Raw genomic sequence first — 20,070 nt, 5'->3', positions numbered from 1 at the left:
CTAAACGACTTTTTTTTTAATTTTTTTTACTTGATTTATGTATGGAATACATAAATCAAGGATTGCTTTTGATTTGATTTGCTACTTTTCTAGCTCGATGTCAGAGTAAAAGTGCATTCAAATGCTCACAGCCTTTAGTAGAATTTCAGAGGTCTGCAGCTATGACGTAAACAGGAGAGTTGCTAACATCGTTTCTGAAAACAGAATCGGGTGACAGTCTATGAAAGGTGAGGCGGCGTGGGGTAATACAGCGTCTAAAGACTCACAGACACTAAATGCGGACATTGACTGAAGAACAGTTGGTGGTTAGCACTGGTGAAGACGATCAACACACACACACACACACGGGAAAAAAAACAATCGGAAAGCTTTTTTTTACTCTAAAAAAGTGAGCATTGTGCATAGTTCGTCGTGTGGTAACCCCTGGTCAGGTACCTAACTTGCTGTGATAACACGGAAGGGAAGTGCAATCGTGGACAATTGTGTCGCATTGAACACCATTGACACTTTCTCCCAGCGAGACTATCACAACAATTATTTTTTTAAACACATTGGAAACCCAACACACTGAATCCTCCTTGTTCTGTTATTAAATACCAGCGTCCGGGCCTTTCATTTTTAGTTAAGTCCTACTGATACTCTTGTTTTTATTTTTGTATTTTTTTTACTCATACCTCGCCAACCCAGACCACGGTATTGCCCCTCGTGACGTCCGACACCTCGCAGTGCGGCGTTCTTTGCTTGCCGTTCAGGACGAAGAGGGACTCGGCCGACGGCGTCAGGAGGTACTGTCCGAACGGGCCGCTGGAGACCACCACCCGATAAGGCGCCCCCCAGGGCCAGCTGCGAGGGCCCAGCGGCTCCTTGAGGCCCCGGAGGACCTCGGTGTGTCCCGAGGACAGGTCGGCGAAGAGCAAGTCTGCAGAAGAGTCCGAGGCGGCCACCGCCACGTATTTGTTGGCCGTGATGAAGGAGGGCTGGAAGACCAGGTCCGAGGCGGCGACGGGGTCCTCGACTTCCTGTCGGATGCGCATCTCTCCCTGGAAGGAGACAGTTTGCACCGTCAGCCGAGCGCCGCCGCCCCCACCGCCGGGCGTCACGATGAAGCGGCTGTCCGGCGACACGAAAGCCCGGCCGGTGACGTCGCGGTTGGGGCCCACCACCGCATCGGTCACCGCGTCCACCAGGAGCTGGGCTTTTCCGCCCCGGCACTGGACGAAGTAGACGCCGCTCAGATGCGTGTAGGCCATGCTGGCTGGCACGCAGCTGTGGTCCTTCAGGCTGATGGTCTTGACGCGCCGGAAGGTCTCCAGGTCCACCTTGTGCAGCGCCGGCTCGTCTTGGAGGAAGACAAAGGCGAACCTTGGCGGACAAAGTTCACGACGGAAGGTTAATGGCCTGCCTCACGAATGGTTGGCGGTGATTAATACGTGTCATTAGCGTTCTCATTTGTGTGGAGGGGCTTGGGCTTTTACCTCACGTGAGTGATGATGAGGTTGGTTGGCGGGATGAAGAAGTCGCTGACACGCTGGAAGGAGGTGCGGACGGCGTGATGGACTTCACCCACGCTGGCTTGAGGAATTACCTGGACGGAAACCGGGAAAAAAGTAGTGTTGGAAAAATATGTGCCTTGGCACTTAGAAAATGCACCGTATGTTAAGAAATAAAAAATACAAATATAATTAAATTATATATATTTTTTTTTTTATTACAATTTGTTTTTCTTTTTTTATTATTATATTGGCTAGCCTTACCTTGCTGACTTCATTGAATCAAAACGCTAATGTTAAAAACAATGTTGAAATATTCACGTCAAGGCAAACTAAGAGGCAGCATTTATATGAGAAAAAAGTACAGGACTGTCATTTTGGTGATAATATTTTTTTTTGGACCATTCATACACCTGTAATGACGAATGAAGGGTTTAATTATCCACACTTCTTTTGTCCCAGATTTTTCTTTTTTTTCTTTTTCCTATGTATTTTCACACACGTCCACGTCACCACTTCCTGCCTGCGAGATAAGGACGTGGCGCCCCGAGGCGACGTCCTCGTCCATCTCGGCGGCGATAAACATCGTAAAGGTCTCCGCCGCCGCCGTATGAGATGCGACCCTGCCTCGTTTTCACCCGATAACGCGTTTCATTTCGAGATGCTTGTCTCGGAACGTGGTGCAGAAAAAAAGAGACATCTTTCACTTTCCCTGCTGCAAAGTCATCACTTTTTTAAAGACTGTTTATTGAAGTACAGCAAGGAAGTACCTGACGCAACATCTTGGTCCTTGATATAATATCTTATTTATCCTTATATATTATCCAAGGGTCTTTATCTACTCAACTGCACATAGTACTAGGCATCCAGATATTTATTGGGGGGGGGGGGGTGTTAATCGAAAATTGTAAAAACGGTTGAAAAAAATAATAGTTTGTTAGATACCTAGTTAGTTAATTTTCACAACTAAAACTAGATAACCATAATGGATTTATTAGGGCAGAGGCCTTTTTGTACATAGTGTTTAATGACGTGAAAGCCACTATTTGAAGATTTGTTATTTATTAGTGGCAAAAACATGTTGGATATAGAATATTAAGTATGACTATCTTTTACAAATGTGTACAAATAAATGACTTGCTCATAATGAACATCTGACTCATACTGTGTTTGAAAAGTAATACCCTAGTTTTCAGTTGTTGTTTTTTTTTTTGCTACTTCCACTGTAAAATTTATTGTTTTGATTTTGGATCATCCTGTCACTGCTATATTTAGACACGGAGCTTTTTATTCTGCCTTTTTTTTTTTTTTTTTCATTATTTTTTACAACAACAAGGTATCAAACACACTGGAGCATCTCGCCATAGCCCAGCAGGGGGGGCCTCCATTCTGGCTGCGCTCGCTCCTGAAAAACCCGCAAAGAACTGACAAATAATCAAAATACAACAAACACCTCCACTCTTACCTGTCTTTTTATTTTCAATAACATCTCAGCAGCACTCGAGACGACCAAGCATAAAAAAAAAAAAAACAGGTGACGGAATACAATGTTGGGAGTTAATGCGGTTTCGGCGAGTATTATCATGCGACGGAGGTGCGCTAAGCTTCATTCCACTCGCTTCTCTTTGTTTGCGACTTCATCCTGGGCTTTCATCTGACTCGCTCACTCACTCACTCACTCACTCACTCACATCTCTCAATTACCTCAACACAACAGAGGCTAAAAACAGACGACGGAAATCATCTCTAATCGCTTTTACAACATCAATAATGAAGTTGTTGGTTCAAATGTGACTGACTCACTCGCTAGCGTCTTTCTTTTAAAATGCAGATGAAAATCCTCATCAAAATGGTCAGGTTTGAAAAATAAAGGTCCAGAGGAGGATAATTAAAATATGACTCACTCTCACAGATGAAAATCTTGTTCAAAATTGTCAGTTAAAAAAACAAACAAAAAAAAACTACTCCAGAAGCTAAAATGTGACTGACTCGCTAGCTGCTCTTCACTCACTCGCTAACATCGCTCTTTTCCAGTATAACATCCAAACTATCGAAAAGAGATGAAAACAATCGCAAACTAATGAAAATCATCTGTATTTTCATTTTTTTTTTAAATGCGCAACAGAAGTTGATAGTTAAAATGCGACTGACTCACTAACTTCTCTTCACTTGCTCAAAAGATCACAACAAATGGAAATACTCTACAGAATTGTCCGCTTTAAAAATACAGCACGGCAAAAGTTGATGGTTAAAATGCAGCTGACTCGCTAGCTGCTCTTTACTCGCTAGCATGTTTCTTTAACGTCAAAAGACTGATGAAAACCTTTCGAATTGTCAGTTATAAAAAAGAAAACAGCACTCCAGAAGTTGATGGTGAAAATGTGACCGACTCGCTAGCTGCTCTTCACTCGCTTGTTAGCATCTCTCAATTTCTATCAAAACATCAGAACGACCAAAAACCAGATGAAAAGCATATATATATATATATATATATATATATATATTTTTTTTTTTAAAACCGCATTAAAGAGGTAGACGATTAAATAAAGTTGAGTTGATGTGACACCCTAACTGCTCTTCACTCGCTAGCATGTCTGTATTACATGAAAACAAAGCTGCAAATGCAACTGACTAACTAGTGTCTCTTTTTTCCATCAAAACATCCAAAGCAGGTGGAAATCCTCTGTTTTATTTAAACAGTCCTCCAGTAGAAGATGGTTCAAATGTTGCAAAAAAACAGATGCGTGATTGTTATGCAAAGCTACTCTCGGATTTACTTTAATTACACGGAAAGGAATTGTTTTGTCATTAAAAAAAATATATAAAAAAATTGTTCTACGCCTCATTTGGGACCGTAAGCTCTGAGTTCTAAACAACAACTGTGCGTAAGTAAACCATTAAAATATGTAATTATGCAGTGTGATGTGACATTTCTATCCACTCATTTTCTGTGCTACTCATCCTGTTCAAGGTCACGGATAAGTATAATTTGCTAGAGTATATTTATTTAAAAAATGTTCACAATTGTAATCTTTATTCCTTGAATTAGCCTACACATAGTGTCTAAAAGTGACCAAAAATGTTCTTTTGAAAATCTCTGCATTTGTTTCAACACGATCTAATGCAACTATTTACATAAAACAGTTCAATTTGAATTACAGTGCACAATCATCTTTCCCCACTGAAGTGAATGGAAATGCCATTAATCTGTTCTAGCCGCCCCCCAAAAAACAAAAACGCTTTTCATGCGTTTTTGCGTAAAATAGCACTATATAATAGTGTAATTTATAAAAACATATAGTAATAACATAGTTTGACAATGTGAAGAATTTTTACATCATGGTTAATGCATTGTGGCGGCTTCTGGTGTGTGTGACTTGGCCACCCAGCTGCACTACAGTATCCATGCAAACAAATGAAGAAGAGTTTTACTCAACTACTGTCAGTGACTCAATAATCTGCAGTAATATTATGGTATTTAATAATAATAAGTAGTAGTAACAGTGTTTTTTTTTTTATAGAGAGGACAAATAATATACAGTATGCCTGTGAGTATTGTTATATCGTCTGTCCACGTGTTGCTACCGCGTTTATTCAAATATCCGTTCCCTATATTATTACAACACCGCCAGACGGCAATAAGTATTTCCCGGAGCAAGACCTTTTGAGACGACGTCGGCATTTTACAACGGTCCCGCCTTCAGCAACCTTCGGAAACACTCGGCATACATCGGCGCAAACCCGGACGTGTTTCTTCTTTTTCCGTTTGGTGTGATCACATGAGATTTATGGCTCGGGGAACTTGTTCCGGGATCAGCGGTCAGAATCAGACAGAATCTTTATGTGTGCGCTTTTCTATGTTGAGATTATTGGAGCACACCACACACAAAACTGTTAAATAAATGCCAGATTTATTGATTTATTTGTCTTCAGGTGTGGGGTCTGTAGCAGGTAAAAAAAATCTCACAAGATTTGCAAAAATCCTTCCGTGTGTACCAGGCCTCATGTCTTATAAGATGACTGACGACGAAGTGAAAAAGTGACAGTAGCTTTATCGTGTTTCTCCGAATGCAAAAAAGCGGCGAAGCTCCTCTAAAGAGTCATATGGGGGGAGTATCACCCCTTAACGATGCGTTGTAACCATGCAGACGGCAGTAAACACGACGCCTCGCTGTAGTTATAATTGGATCTTTGCCTCCTTTGCGCAACCGTAAACATGTTTGTGGCAATTACATGTATAACAACGGTGTCCCCCTTGGCTCATCCTCGAAGGATTTGCACCACACCTGCAGTCATCTGTAGAGTTTCGTTGTCACCCATCAATTTAGTGTACGAGGTTCAAATTAGGCAGCGATCAGACAAAATCTCCAGAAGGAGTTTGTCTTTGTAGGAGCCCAAAATGAGTCCAAAATGGCTGCTGAAAACCAAAACAGCAGACTTCCTGTGTGTTTTGATGCATGGGTTCTTGAGACTTTTTTGTGGCCTTAATCATGATAAACATGTATACCGATTTTTTTTGCTGCTAAGGTGTGGCAAATCTCTATATTTGGCTCAAATTTGGTAGCAATTTTACAAAATCGTTCTCTCGGAGTTTGCTGAGGTTTTTTTTTTTTTTTTTTTTTTTTTTTAAATGGTTTTTTTGAACGGCCAAAATTACCCTAAAATTGCCACTTCCAATCAAAAATGTTGGCTTCTGTTTTTGGGGCATGGCTTTTTGAGACTTTTGTTATTGGCCAAATTTCACGCTGATCAGTGAAACTGTCTTAGGGAGCTAAATTAAAAACAAAAAAAAAACATTCACATTTTCTAAAATGTTTGCGACAAACCAAAACGGCAGATTTCCTGTGTCTTTCCAGGCTATGCACTTTGAGACTTTTTTGTGGGTCGACTCATGAAGCATTTCGACTAAAATGTCACATTCCTAAAGTAAAATGGCTTCTGAGGCCGATTTTCCCCAAAAGCGGGGCCTACCTGCAATGTTGGGTGCGTGCGGTCCATGTCGCCCCACGTTAGCACCCACACTTGGTCATGTGACTTGTCGTAGAGCATCTTCACAGGAAACGGATCTGTGGCTACTGCCTGGAGAACAAAGACCACAAAGGATGGACTGGTTTTAATACTGATTTGGGGATTTTAGGACTGCTACCAAGGAGGTTTTCATCGGCAGTTTTTGAGACATTAACCTTTTATGATGGGTGGACATTATTCCAAGGTTGTTGCTAAATTTGATCTGGATCTGATCTGGACTGCACATTTGGTAGCAATGTAAACATAACCTAATTTTAGAATAAGGCTGTACTACTGTAATTGAGCTAAATGTTGACTGTATGCAGGGTCAAAAGCTGTACCGAGTTTACTCCGGATCTGATCCACATTGAACATTTGGCAGTGATACAAACAACATTAATTTTAGAATAAGGTCGTAACATAACAACATGATGATGAAATTGCACATTTGGCAGCAATGTAAATGACAGAATTTCAGAATTAGGTTATGACATACCAACATAATGATGAACGATGAATAAACAAAATACTTATTTCGGACTAATTTGCGACATGCAAGGTTAGCAGCTGGGACGGGATGTAAACACATCAAATCTCATTTAACAAGATGGTTAGCAACAGCGTGTATCTATGCCAAATCTCAGATTTGATTCAATGTTAGTTATCATTTTCATAAATATATATTATTTTACATTTTCCTTCATAAAAATAATAACAACAAAAATTTACTGTCGACGGTAACCTTGGGGGAGGTCTGCTCTCTCTCTCTCTCTCGTGCTCCCTCTCTCTTTCCCTCTCTTTCTCTCTCTCTCTCTCTCTCTCTCTCTCTCTCTCTCTCTCTCTCTCTGAGTACTTAACGATTTATATGTTTTGGTTGAGCAGTTATACAAAGGTCAAGAAAAACTCAGCCAGGCCTTTCAGTAAGGTGTTGACCGGATGAGCCACTAGCGTCCATCTAACATTTTGCCTGACATTTGGAAAGAATTGATTTTGGTGGGCAGCAGATGTCCCATCATGCCAACACGGACGTGCTAAACGTGCTCAGCTAGTCGGGACGGTGATGGATAGAGCCGATATAGACTAGGGGGGGGGAAGGAGGATGGAGAATGAATTACAGTAAAAAGGCAGACGAGAGAGGAGACAAGAAGGGTCAGCAAGCAGGAATAACACAATCCATTAACCTGCTTCTGCGTGGCTGCACAGAGAGTTGCTGACACCCACTAGCGAAAATGGATTAAATCCACTTTTTGCCTCAAAGTTGGACACAAAATACCACATGATGACAATGTGACAAAAAGTCAATCGAAGTTTTTTTGTGCATTTCTTAAAATAAAACGTCCATCCATCCATCCATTTTCTTTACCGGTTATCCTCACAACGGTCGCGGGAGTGCTGGAGCCAATCCCAGCTATCATCGGGCAGGAGGCGGGGTACACCCGGAACTGGGTGCCAGCCGATCGCAGTAAAATAAAACACTCAAATGTTACATAACTCACTCGTTCCGCAACTTTGATTTTTCATACTTTCAAAACATTTTTTTAATATGACTGATGCATTTTCATGGTTGGCAGTTGTGTTTTGTATTGCAAAATGGATTCAATCAATTTTCCGCCTCAAAATTCAACACAAAATATCACAATGTAAATGTGGGGGGGAAAAAACCCACTTTGGAAAATTAATTAAAAATAAAACAGTCAAATATTATATGTGCATATGTACAGTACATTTCCACATCTGGAACCTGATAACTGAACTTTAATTCATATTTTTAATTTAAGTACATTTGCAAAACTTTTAAAAATAACATTAAGAACTTGTCATTGATGGCAAATTTGTGTAGAATATTGTACATATTTTTTTTTTAAATTAACTTTGGAATAAATCTTTAAAATGATGGATTTACAACCTTATTCCAAAATGGATTAAATTAATTAAAATGTTGTCACAAAATTAGGTGCAAAATATTACATGATTTAAATGATGATTGAAAATTTTAAAAAATGTATTAACAATAAAACACTCAATTATTACATGTGTGTATGTACCGGTGCTTTAAATGCAGCACGAACTTTAATCAGTATTTGCCTTTTTAATACATGTGCAACATTTTCTAAAACAATTTTGATGACTTGTCATAGTTATAGAGAAGTTTGAAGGGGGAAAAAAGTTATTTAATACATTTTGGAAAAAAGCTTTTAAGTGAAAAATGGAATTCTCTCCCCATCAATTTAACCTTTTGCACTTCCCATCATGCATCAGCTCCCAGGGAGGCTTTGAAATCAACTCGTGGAGGAGAACTGCTCCCGGAGGGCGGTTTTTTTTTTCCCGACCCACCTGCACCACCCGCTGTGCTTGGATGTCCACCACCAGGAGTCGGCTCTGGAGGGGCTGGCTTACGTAGACGTACTTCTCGCGGACGTTGACCGCCGACGACCACACGCAGCGCTGGGGTGACGGACCCTCGCCTTTGGGGCACATCTCCTCCTGCCAGGGGCGTCGGACGTGAAGGGAGGTGGAGGAGAGTGGAAAAAAAACAACAACTAAATTAGCATGTTATATTTATGACAAACTCCCTTGGCGGGTTTGTTTTTCTCTTCTCGTAATCTTTCAAAACAGGTTTTGCTGTACACTAGGAGTTAAACGGTTGTTTTTTCTTCAATAATAGTATTTTCGGAAGGTTGGCTAAATTAGCAAGCAGCCGTGTTGGAAAAATTCAGACCGTTCTATTGTTGTCTCTTCTCATGATCTCGAAAATAAAGTTGCACTGGTGTTAGCGGTTGTCTTGTCGACAGTCCTAATGTTCAGAAAGCCGGCTGAAAATAGCGGGTAACCACATTTATAACAAATTCGCAAAGTCTGCTTGTTTTCTCTTGTCGTAGTCGAAGTCGCATTTCAACTGTTGATACTTGTCATTTTAAGTGCAAAAAAGTACAACTGAATGCTAAGAGTTAAGTGTTGATGAAAGATGGCTAAAATCAGCAAGTAACAACATTGGAGCCATGACAAATTCACATGGTGTTATTGTTTTCTCCTCAACATAATCTCATCATAAAAAGTTATGCTGTATATATAGCAGCTAACTGTTGTCTTTTGTTCAGTCGTAGTGTACAGAAAGATCGAAGAATTCACAGGCAACTGCAGATTTATGACAAATTCACACCGTGTGCTTGTTTTCTCTCCGCTCGTAATCTTATAAGTAGCATTTCAATATAGTTGCTTGTCATTTTTAGTGCAAAAATAGTTCAAACTTTACACTACATGTTAACTGTTAACTCTTTGGAAAACAGGCAAGGGTGATTGTTTTCTCTTCAGTAGCGCGTTTCTTTCTGTTCTCACAACCTTTTTTTCTCCTTCTGATGTCAAAGTAAGCCATTGCCGTTTCGCTTCTCCTAATCTTTTAAACAACCTTTTACCACTGTTCTTCTCGTAATCTTTGACGTAACACTTAACCGTTTCTCTTCTCGTAACCTATCGCCTCACATTTTCATCCTTCTCGTAGTCTTCGAAGTCAAATTTGAGCATTTCAAATTTGGACCTCATCATTTTCACAGTAGCGTTTTACTGCCGCGACTTGTCATCTTAAGTGCACATGTAAACACTTGCAAGTGTAATCGTGGAGTCCTCGCTGTTGTCCGCCAACAGCCAACTCCCTCGCGCGCGCATTGGGGTTGTGCGCGGAGAGCGTTTAAAGTGCAGCGGGCGCCGTTTGCGGCAGCAACTCGCTAACGTGCGGCTTATTGACTTTCTATTGATCTCTAATACAATCACAGGCGTCCCCCCCCCAATCCCTTTACGGAACAAGTACTTTTTACCACATAAAGCCCATTGTTCCACTAACCGCCCGAGTATCGACTGTGTACAGTCGATACTAAAGGATGCGAGTAATCCTATTAAATTTGGAGGTGTTAGGCAGCGGCCCACTCTGAATACATGAAGAGAGGTTGGTGACACGTTGCACTGAACATTAGATAATCCTGTCAGGATGCAGGGACAGCAAATCAAGACCTGTTACAAAGTTCAAGATCACTGGTAGTAGTTTTGTTTAAAATGATGGGAAGTAGTAGAAGTAGAAATATTTATACTTACTGGAGTATTTAGTTTTCAAACAACTTTTGACTTTTCCTCCCTTCAGCTGAAAACATTTATTTGTACTTCCTACTCCTTAGTGAAACAGCTACAAGTACCTCTTACGTTCAACAGTGTCTTTATATATATATAAAAATATCAGTACTTCTGCTTAAGTACAGAGTGTGAGTACTTTTGTCACCTTGGATCCAAAAAACAAACAGGAATTACGTATGTGGCGACGATCCTGTCGGTGCGCTTGATTTGCCGGCGGATCTCGCACTGGCTGGGCTGCAACAGCGTGATGCCCTCGTCGGAAAACACGTAGAACATGTTGCCCACGCTCAGACCTGGAGAACAATGCGGGGAACATGAAGCAAGTGGCTCAAGGGGGGGGAAGGATTAGGTCATATTAATTAACACCAAAGCTTCTGGGTACTGTAAGTAACCGAACAAAATCGATTCAGTCGCCTCATTCTAAAATTCAACTCCAAGTTCTCCTGAGAACAGGGTGCCGGGGGACAAGATGTGCGTTAGTGTGCTAGCACGTTAGTCCCAAAAGCTAGTGGGTGTGGAGAGAACATTTTCCTAAACACTAACCCAATCCTAACCCTTCCAACCTGAACCCTAAACCCTAACCCAACTATTTAAGACACATTTCCTCACACCAAGATCAGGTTCTAAAAGCCAACATCTGGTGCACCAATAAATCCAGGCTAATTTGGAACTCATTGAATCCTTTTATTGACATTAAACATTCTCAATGGGTGCCACCATTGTTTTGATGACGTCAGACATCCGCGTCGTCCGGGTCCATCAGCTCGCCCCCCAGGTGGGTGTTCATTTGCGACTTCTATCTTTCTCTCTACATTCATTCATGCAAAGAGAAAATAGTGGCACGATGCAAAGGCTTTTGTACGAGCATCATTAAGTAGGATCTTGCGCGTCTTAAACACACGGCGATGCGTACAGAAGATAGAACCCCATGCCGTATGCTCGCTTGTCAGCTTGTCAACACATCACATTTATAACAACACAGCAAGTGTATATTTGTAAGAACACAGCGAGTGTACGCTGCCTAACGGCCCGAAACTGACAATAAGCCGCGGTGGATGCTGTTTTCCCGTTGATAAATGTCCACAAAGCACTCACGCTGGCACACTGTAAAACACGTTTTAGCGCGCCATAAACAGCAGTAAGTCTCATATCGAAACAGGGAGACCGGCAGTGTTGTTGTTTTTGTGTTTATAATATACACACAGCATCCAGACAGGATTGGATGGTTTCCGCAACAGTGGAGCTGCGAGCGGTAGGTATGAAAAAGAAAAAAAAAAAAAAAGAGGCTGATTGTGTGCGAGCGGTAGTTGATGAAACGCACCCCGGGCAGTGTACGAGGCGAAGGGGAGGAAAAAAAGCTGGCGAGCTGGTGTTTCTTGTGGACAACACAACAGAACACGTATACTGTAATTTGCTTTCACAGGCCCAGGAGTGCTGCGCCGCATGCCAACTTAATCACATGAATACAAAAGGAGTTGAGATGTATTTACCTTCCTCTCGCCACAGAATATTTGCAACTGTAAGACAAAAGGAAGACATCAACTTTAAACTGAGTTGGCTTGTCTACTGAGGACGAATGTATCGAAAACATTTTAAAAAGACAACTACAGTGAATCCTCGCATTCGCAAACTCACGACTCACAATTTGTTTCTGTAGAACCTAACTACAGCTATTGGCTAAAAAAATGCATTTAATTGTCTCTTTCCAAATCAAAACGCCTTGCACCTTGCATTTTTTTTCAAACTCAAATAATCTGTAAGCTATTTATTTTCAAGGGTACTGTAAGATAAGTGGAGAATGATATTAAAGTATTTTGGGATCATAGTTAGGGTTTAAACTATGAATATTAAACGTACTATTCGCAGCAGGTCTTGGTCCCAAACGCCTGCGAATAGCAAGGGTACACTGTACACAACAATATTCCACTTCTTATCAGGTCACTTCGAGTTTTTTCTTACGCGTCTTCTTGGCGGAGTCCTCAACAAACAGCGAAGAGATATCCTCGTCCACGCCCACCTCATTCTTGGCGATGCAGGTGTAGGCGCCAGTGTCCTCGTAGCGGACGCTGCCGATGAACAGCTCGCTGCCGTTAGCTAAGAGAAAGGAAACCGAAGACGACGTTCAACCAATGAGCAGAACCCAACCCAAAGAAAGGCAAGAGATTTTGTCTCATTGCTACCAAATTTGAACCCAGTATACGAAAACAGATGGGCAAAGCTAAATTGCACGACGTGATTTTCCACCATAGTGTGTGGGCTGAGCTGGACGGCAACGTTCAGCAACCTTCTCACAGGAGAAATAATGGATCGCTTCCATATTCTGACTGAGTATAATAGACGATGTTCAATTGCCAAGCATATGCGTTTTCATAGGCTACCTTTGAATCTAGTCATGGTAACGTCTGAAGGGGTAGGTCATCATCAGAGGCCGTGTGATGCACAGCTATGCTCTGATCTTCCGTCGAAGTGGCGCTTTGATGACGAGACGCCACACAGCAGGGGCATCACAGGACCTCTTTGCTGATGACGGCGGCCGCGTGTGGGCCGGCCGGGATCATCGAAACGCAGCTCCGGCACTTTCGTACTTTTCTAGAAACATCTATGGAGTGAACTCTCTCAGAAGCGTTACTCACTTCTCACCCTTACCATCCTGCCTCTGTCTGGTACAGGCCTTCATCATTTGAAGGCACAAAAGACCCACGTTCCATGCCCGAAAAGACAAACTCGTCCTAGAAATTTGTATCCGATTGCTACCAAATTTGGGCCTCGTAGGCTAGACAAATGGACGATGCAAAATTACGATGACTTCCAATTTTTGTGATCGTGTGCAGCCGGCGCATGGAAGAGAAATTAGATGATTTGCTGTAAAACACGAAAGATGTTTGAAAATTCGGCCCCTGAAACCAGTTGCGCTTAGCAACATGAAATTTTCTAGGCGTGTCTGTCATGAGTAGACCCACAAAAAGTCTCAAACAGCCTCACCTGCAAAAATACAGCAAGTCAGCCATATTGGTTGGAAGCAGCCATTTTTAGGCAAATGCAAGTGTCAATCCAATTACAAGTGTCAATCAAAGACCAACTCAAAACGAATTTGGGGTCAATGAGGTGAGTTTTAGTGTTCCAGTTGTTTGGAGCAGAAAATTGAAAAGAGGATGGAACAAAAGTAGTGCGGACTTTGGGAAGGAGGAGGTTAATAAAACTGCTGGAACGGAGAGTGTGGGTGGTGGTATGCATGGTGAGCAGAGAGTGAAGATAGGTTTTTTTTTTTAATATAAACACTGACCAGTGAGTCAGTCTACCATTGGTAGACCCATAAAAGTCTCAAAAAGCCATGGCAAAAATACACAGGATGTCCGCCAATTGTCTGCATTTGAGACAAACCTTTAAGACAAACTTGTCCTCGAGATATTGTCCGATTGCGTCCAAATCCGAACGCAGTATACTAGGAACGTGGACGACGCTAAATTTGTAAAGGATTTGAGTTTCCGTCATTGTGTGTTGGTGGAGCATGGTGGTGACGTTTGATTACCTGCCATAAAACAATAAAAAGTGCATTTTAAAAAAAGAAATAAAAAATCAGCGACCCAAGGTGCTGATTTCACTGAGCAACATAAAATTTGGTAGACATCCTGATAACAGCATGCAATAACGCGCGCTAGAAAAAGCGCTTTAATTACATACAAAGCAGTTACGCTCTCATTTTTTCTGGCAACATTTTGAATGAACCATTCATTAAATTAGTAGGTTGTTGTTGTTTTTTTTATACACACTCTGCAGGCTAGGTGGTTGCAAGGGATTTTAATTGAGCTTTTAATTCAGTATGACAAATAATGTGTGCTGGACCTTGCAGGACCTTTGGGGGACTGCTACTGGGATCTAATTGATTTGTTTATGCTCATGTTCATGTAATTATCTGTATAGTTACCTTACATTATTAGAATACAAATGTAAACAGGCTTGAAACCCAAACTTGAAACCATAACCCTGGCTTCAAACCTTAATTAAAAACACCAACCTAGGCTTGAAATCCAAGTAGTATTTCAATACTACTTTTAAACCCTTAACTTTGTGCCAAACACCAACCAAGGCTTGTAACCTGAACTTAAAACCCCACTTTGAAACCCTCACACTTGTTTAAAACCCTAACCCAGGCTTTAAATTAAAATTTAAAACCAGGGTTAGGTTTTAAAATGAAGTTGAATTTGTTCTTTGACCACAGTTGTAACTAAAAACACTCACATTTCAAATCATCTTTCCTTGTTGAAATGTATGCAAAAGCCCACCCACCCAAAATCATCAAAAGAATATTTATAACGTTTTTTTTTTAATAAAAAAAATATATAATTCTACAGTATTGTAATTTATAAAAACGTACAGTACTAATAACAATTAAACAGAATGTCAATATTGAAACAGTTTGTGCATCTTAATTTCATGTATTCATTTTCCGTCTGGTGTGTGTCTTGGCCACCAGAGGGCAGTCAAATGCACGCAAATGCATACATGAAGAATATGATCACAACTGCTCAGTAAGCTGCAATAATATTAGTTATTTTTCGCAGAGGATAAAGAATATATATATATATATATATATATGATTTTGATTCTGATTCTATTGTCCATTTACACGTGTTGCTGCACTGTTTGTGTTAAAATATCCATTGCCTGAAGCCTTACAACACTGCAACATTGATGCTGTTTGTTAGCCCATATATGGCATTTTGTATTGTGTGTTAGCATTAAGATAAATTGACATTCCTACGGCAAAGTTACGTTAAATACACAATGTGCAATTCTATTTGTTGTTGTTGTTAGTTTGACAGTAAACTTTCCATCCACCGTCTGGCGCTCGTATCTCAAAATTTTGCTCGGAAGTCAAAGCATAAAATTGGTTGGGTGATGGCTCATATCTGGAAAAACTCGTAAGTCACTCGTAAGTCAAGGTATTTCTGTATGAGGAAAAAAATGGTGGTACTGAGAATGTACAACATTTTGGAATGTTTTTCAACCTGCACTTTGTGGGGAAAAAAGGGAAATTGAAGGGTTAAAAAAATACATTCTTTTATACTAATGACAAGAACTGTTCAAAACCTTATGCCGTAAAAGAGGCAAAATAAATGTTTTAAAGAATTACGAATTATGTTGGCCACTAACAAGCTGAAAGGGTAGTAAAAATCAAACAAGGCCTGAGGGTTTATTCATAAAAAAGCTGGCCATAAAAAGCCAACAGTGGAGTCTTGTGGAAAAAAAAAACTGGTATTGGAAGTGGTATTATCCTACCTTTGAGAGAAAGTTGCTTGGCAGAGCGCAGCTGCAGCTCCACGCCGTTCTTCAGCCACACCAGCTTGGGATCGGGGATGCCGTCGGCGTGGCAGTGCAGGCTGGCAGACACGCCGGGCTCCTGGGCCTGCGTCTCCGGGTACACCAGGATCACCGGAGGCACTGGAACGCACAAACAAGGGAGAGGAGGGAGGGAGGGAGGGAGGGAGGGGGCGAGGGAGTAAGACCACCAGCGACGTGGAATTACTTTCACGGCGGCGTGGAATGGATTCACACGGCCGAGAGCTCAGGGGCGGCTTTATTGCGGTTGCTGCATGAAAAAAACGTTGGACTACTTGGCGGCGCCCGAGGGAAGAAACGCTGTGAGAGAAGGTGGTGGATGAATGACACCTGCAGTTTGCAAAAGCACCTCAGAGCCTGACAAATTCCTGCCTTTTTTTCGTCAGAGCGTTGACACTTATGCAAGGGAAGGATCGACAACTATAATAAGCAAAGAAGACTCTCCAACAAAAATGACCACAGTACTTTTGGCAATACACCAACGACATAATCTTCGAGACCCCAATGTGTCTTCATGCCGCTTTTATCGACTTCTTTTATAGTGCTTGTGAAAACAGAACATTTTTAAATCTGGCTGTTGCTGCAATGCGGGGACAAAGTGGTGCTGGAAATATTCAGCTTTCCGACGTCGTCCCGTGCAGTCAGTCCGAAGTAAGGAAACAAGTGAGCAAGACGAGCAGGAACGTAAGGGAGCAAGGGCACAGGGGAAGGTAGTCAACAAGGGAAGTAATGAAAAAAGAGACCAAGGACACAAGGAGAAAGGCACGTGTAAGGTAACAATCGAGTAAGGTTGCATTAGAAAAAAAGGAAAATGAAAGGTAGCAAGGATACAAGGGAGAAAGGGATACAAAAGAAAAGGGAGGTAAGGATTTAAGGAAATACAAGGGAAAAAATGGAAACATTGAAAACGATGGAAACGAGCTAACAAGGCAGCAAAGCAAGAAAAGAATTAAGGGAGTAAGGAAACAAGGAAATAGCAAAGTACAAGATAAGAAAGGTAACAGTGGCGCAAGAAAACAACAGAAGAATTAGGATGCAAGGATGCAATGAAAATAAGGATGCAAGGGAAGGGAGGAAAAACAGGAACGAGGGAAGCAATAAAGCGAGGAAACAAGGGAGTGAGGATGTAAGGGGAGAAGGGGAACAAAGAAGCAAGGAAAAGGACTGAGGAAACAAAGGGGCAATTACAAAAAAGATGTAAGGAAACAAAGTTTGCAAAAAAACAAGGGACCAAGGTGACAAGAGAGTAAGAAATGGAATGAAGCAAGGAAACGAGAAGCAAAGGAAACAAGGAGTAATGAAGCAAGGGGTGAAGAGAAAAAGGGCACAATGAAACAAAGGTAGTAAGGTAACAAGGGATTGAGGAAGGAAATCATTCAGGGTAAACAAGAAAACTAAGGGAAGCAAAGGAAACAAGAGTACAGGAGTGAGGAAGCAAGGGGGGCAAGTGAACAAGGATGCAAGGAAACAAGGTTTAGCAAGGGAAGCAAAGAAACGAGGAATAAGGATGCAAATAAAGCAAGAAAACCAGGGAAGCAAAGGAAATGAGGAAGGAAGGAAGCAAGGATACTGGGGGGCAAGTGAACAAGGAGGCAAGGAAACAAGGAAGGAGATAAGGAAGAAAACAAGGGACGCAAAGGAAACAAGGACATGTCATGTCAAAGTAGGAATTAGTTGATAAGAAAGTGGTCCCGACTGACCGTTGACCTGCAGCACGTGCGTCTGGTGGAGGTCCTCGTATCCGTAGGCATGGCAACTGTAGTTCCCCATGTGAATGGTCGTCACCTTGGTGATGTACAGCGAGCCGTCATCCCCAAAGTCCTTCGACACACATAGGAGGGCAGATGGGAAATTAAGTGGCGAAAGGGAATGGAAGGAGCGCACAGGCTGAAATGGAGGACAGGGGAATAGCGGGAGAAGAATGGGATGCCGCCATCGAAGGGGGCCGAGGGACGGGAGGCGGGAGAAACCCGGGCGGCTTGATAGAACGCGGCGGGACAGCGAAGGGATCGCGGGACCGTGAATCAACTTCTAGCCGGCGTTTGGGAATTTGATCCTTGGTGCTGACAAATTGCAAGGGTTAAAAATATAACAGCCATTAGTTTGACGAATGGGGGCGCTTGTTTGTGGCGGTGGCGGTGGCGCGCGCCTCGGGGGTTGCGACACACATCTTAAGGGCAGATTAAGGCATTACGGTTTTTCTTGTCCTGCCAAGTGGCACTACCCGCCCGTCTTTGTCACCGATTCGTTCGAGGGCGGTCAACAGTTGCCACCACATCAAGACATTGAAATTCTCAAATATGACGTCAACAAAAAAACCACAACAAAAACTACAAGTAATGGGCCCACCAATCCGTGCGGTGCTGCTATAATAATAGACGTCGAATGCGTCCAGTGGCGTGTCAACGGTGGCTGAAAAGCAGAAAGGCGCGACTTCTACAACAGAAATCCACGTCAATCAACTCAACAATTTTATTTACAGGGCACAACATAAAACAATTGAACATAATTTAAAAACAATTAACGCTATCACACTAAAACAAGGGCAGAGTCGTTGCACTGAAAAGCCAAAGAAAGAAATTTGGGTTCCAAGGCGGGTTTTTAAAAAAAAATGGACAGTGAGGATACTTGTCTAATGTGAACAGGGAGGTCATTTAAGAGTTTTGGACCAGCAATAAAAAAAGCTCAATGCACTCAGAGGTTCCGCTTAGACTTCCGTACCTCCTGAAGCCGATGGTCAGCTGACCTGAGGCACCGGGGAGGAGCCTAAGGATTGTGCCGCTAAGAGAGGTACGCAGGACGAGACCGTTTCGAGATTTGAAAGCAAACAGCAGAACCTTCAAACAGACTCTAAAAGTGGAAAGACAGCCAGTGCAGCGAGGCCAGAATTGAGTTTTCATGCTCCCTCTTACGTGTTCCAGTTAAGAGGTAAGTAGCAGCATTTCGGTGACACATTTTTGGTCATTAGGAACAAATGAGGATTAGTAAGGGTTAATAAACATCAACAAAAAGTTGAAAAGCTCTCTGTATGTATTCAACCTTTTAAAGGACGTTTCTGTTGACTTTCAATGTCTTCCAAACGCATATTCTTTACTTTCAAGTAATTTCCACAACAGAGATTGGGAGTTAGCTGTTGCAAGATAACAAGATAATTTCTTAACACCTTATTTCTCCTGTCATCTGATTGGAAAGACAAGTCACAAATATGACAGAAGCCGCGGAAAAAGCGAAGGAGGACAGCCGGAATGCGACTAATGGTTTCCGAGCGATTCGCCGAGACTCGCTGGCATTGTGCGCCAAATGTAAATGGAGGATTCCAAATGGCACCCGGCATAATGGGATGTTAACCTTTTATTTCATCAAATGTGCTACATGGCAAATTACAGTGGGCTCGTTATTTCTATGAAGGCTTTTGTGCGGCTAAGGACATTGGAGGTGGCGGGCTGTCGCACTCCAAATAATTAAATTCAAATTTATCAGTTTTTTTTCTTTTTCCCACACTGAAGCATTAAAGTGTCACTGCTGCGTTTTTCCCCAACCATCATGAGGAAAAAAAAAACAACACACCCTTCATTTCACCTTTTTGTTGTCGTTCATCATGTTGCTGCCACTTACGTGCAAATACAAATAGTTGCACAGTAATGAAATCAAAATACATTATTCATCACTTTTATAATGAGTGGCAATTTGCCACATCGTATGTCCACTCGGCTTCCTGAGACCATCTTGTGTTGTTAATATGCAAAGCAGCTGGGATTTCAATCTGAAAACTTCCGCTGGAAATTCTCTTTTTTCCATTATTTAAAAAATTTAAACACATGAAGAAATCAATCAAGGAAAACACTTAAACCAAAACTGAAAGAAAATTACATGTTCCCCTATGTTCTTTTTAACCTATGTAGATTATGAGGGACACACACACACACGCATACAGTGGAACCTCGATAAAATGGACTGATAGGGTCAGAGGGGTTGTCCATTACAGCCGATTGCTCGATATATTGAAGCACTTTTTTTTTTGTGGCCATATGCACCCATATTACTTTATAGTACAAAATTTATGTTTTGTATTTTTTTTTTGTTGCCTAAAATGCCCAGTCCAGTACAAAGT

At 41.7% G+C, this 20,070-nt stretch overlaps 1 protein-coding gene across 4 annotated transcripts in view; it reads right to left on the bottom strand.

Moving 5' to 3' along the window:
• Positions 1 to 615: 615 nt before the first annotated feature.
• The window catches only part of fstl4 (follistatin-like 4), a 161,112-nt gene continuing 141,657 nt past the window's right edge, over positions 616 to 20,070 (bottom strand). For all 4 annotated transcript variants that reach the window (XM_061752799.1, XM_061752800.1, XM_061752801.1 and 1 more), the window contains 9 exons: positions 17,660 to 17,780; positions 15,900 to 16,061; positions 12,579 to 12,713; positions 12,110 to 12,136; positions 10,794 to 10,912; positions 8,832 to 8,981; positions 6,462 to 6,569; positions 1,476 to 1,585; positions 616 to 1,362 (listed from right to left, as the gene is read on the bottom strand). In XM_061752799.1, the coding sequence (XP_061608783.1) occupies positions 669 to 1,362; positions 1,476 to 1,585; positions 6,462 to 6,569; positions 8,832 to 8,981; positions 10,794 to 10,912; positions 12,110 to 12,136; positions 12,579 to 12,713; positions 15,900 to 16,061; positions 17,660 to 17,780 (1,626 nt within the window). In that variant the 3' untranslated portion in view covers positions 616 to 668. The remainder of the gene's footprint in view (positions 1,363 to 1,475; positions 1,586 to 6,461; positions 6,570 to 8,831; positions 8,982 to 10,793; positions 10,913 to 12,109; positions 12,137 to 12,578; positions 12,714 to 15,899; positions 16,062 to 17,659; positions 17,781 to 20,070) is intronic.

The sequence above is a fragment of the Phyllopteryx taeniolatus genome, chromosome 17 (assembly GCF_024500385.1).
Source record: "Phyllopteryx taeniolatus isolate TA_2022b chromosome 17, UOR_Ptae_1.2, whole genome shotgun sequence".
NCBI classification, from domain to species: Eukaryota; Metazoa; Chordata; class Actinopteri; order Syngnathiformes; family Syngnathidae; genus Phyllopteryx; species Phyllopteryx taeniolatus.
The sequence above is the reverse complement of the archived record's forward strand: the minus strand, read 5'-3'. Positions and strand labels throughout refer to the sequence as shown.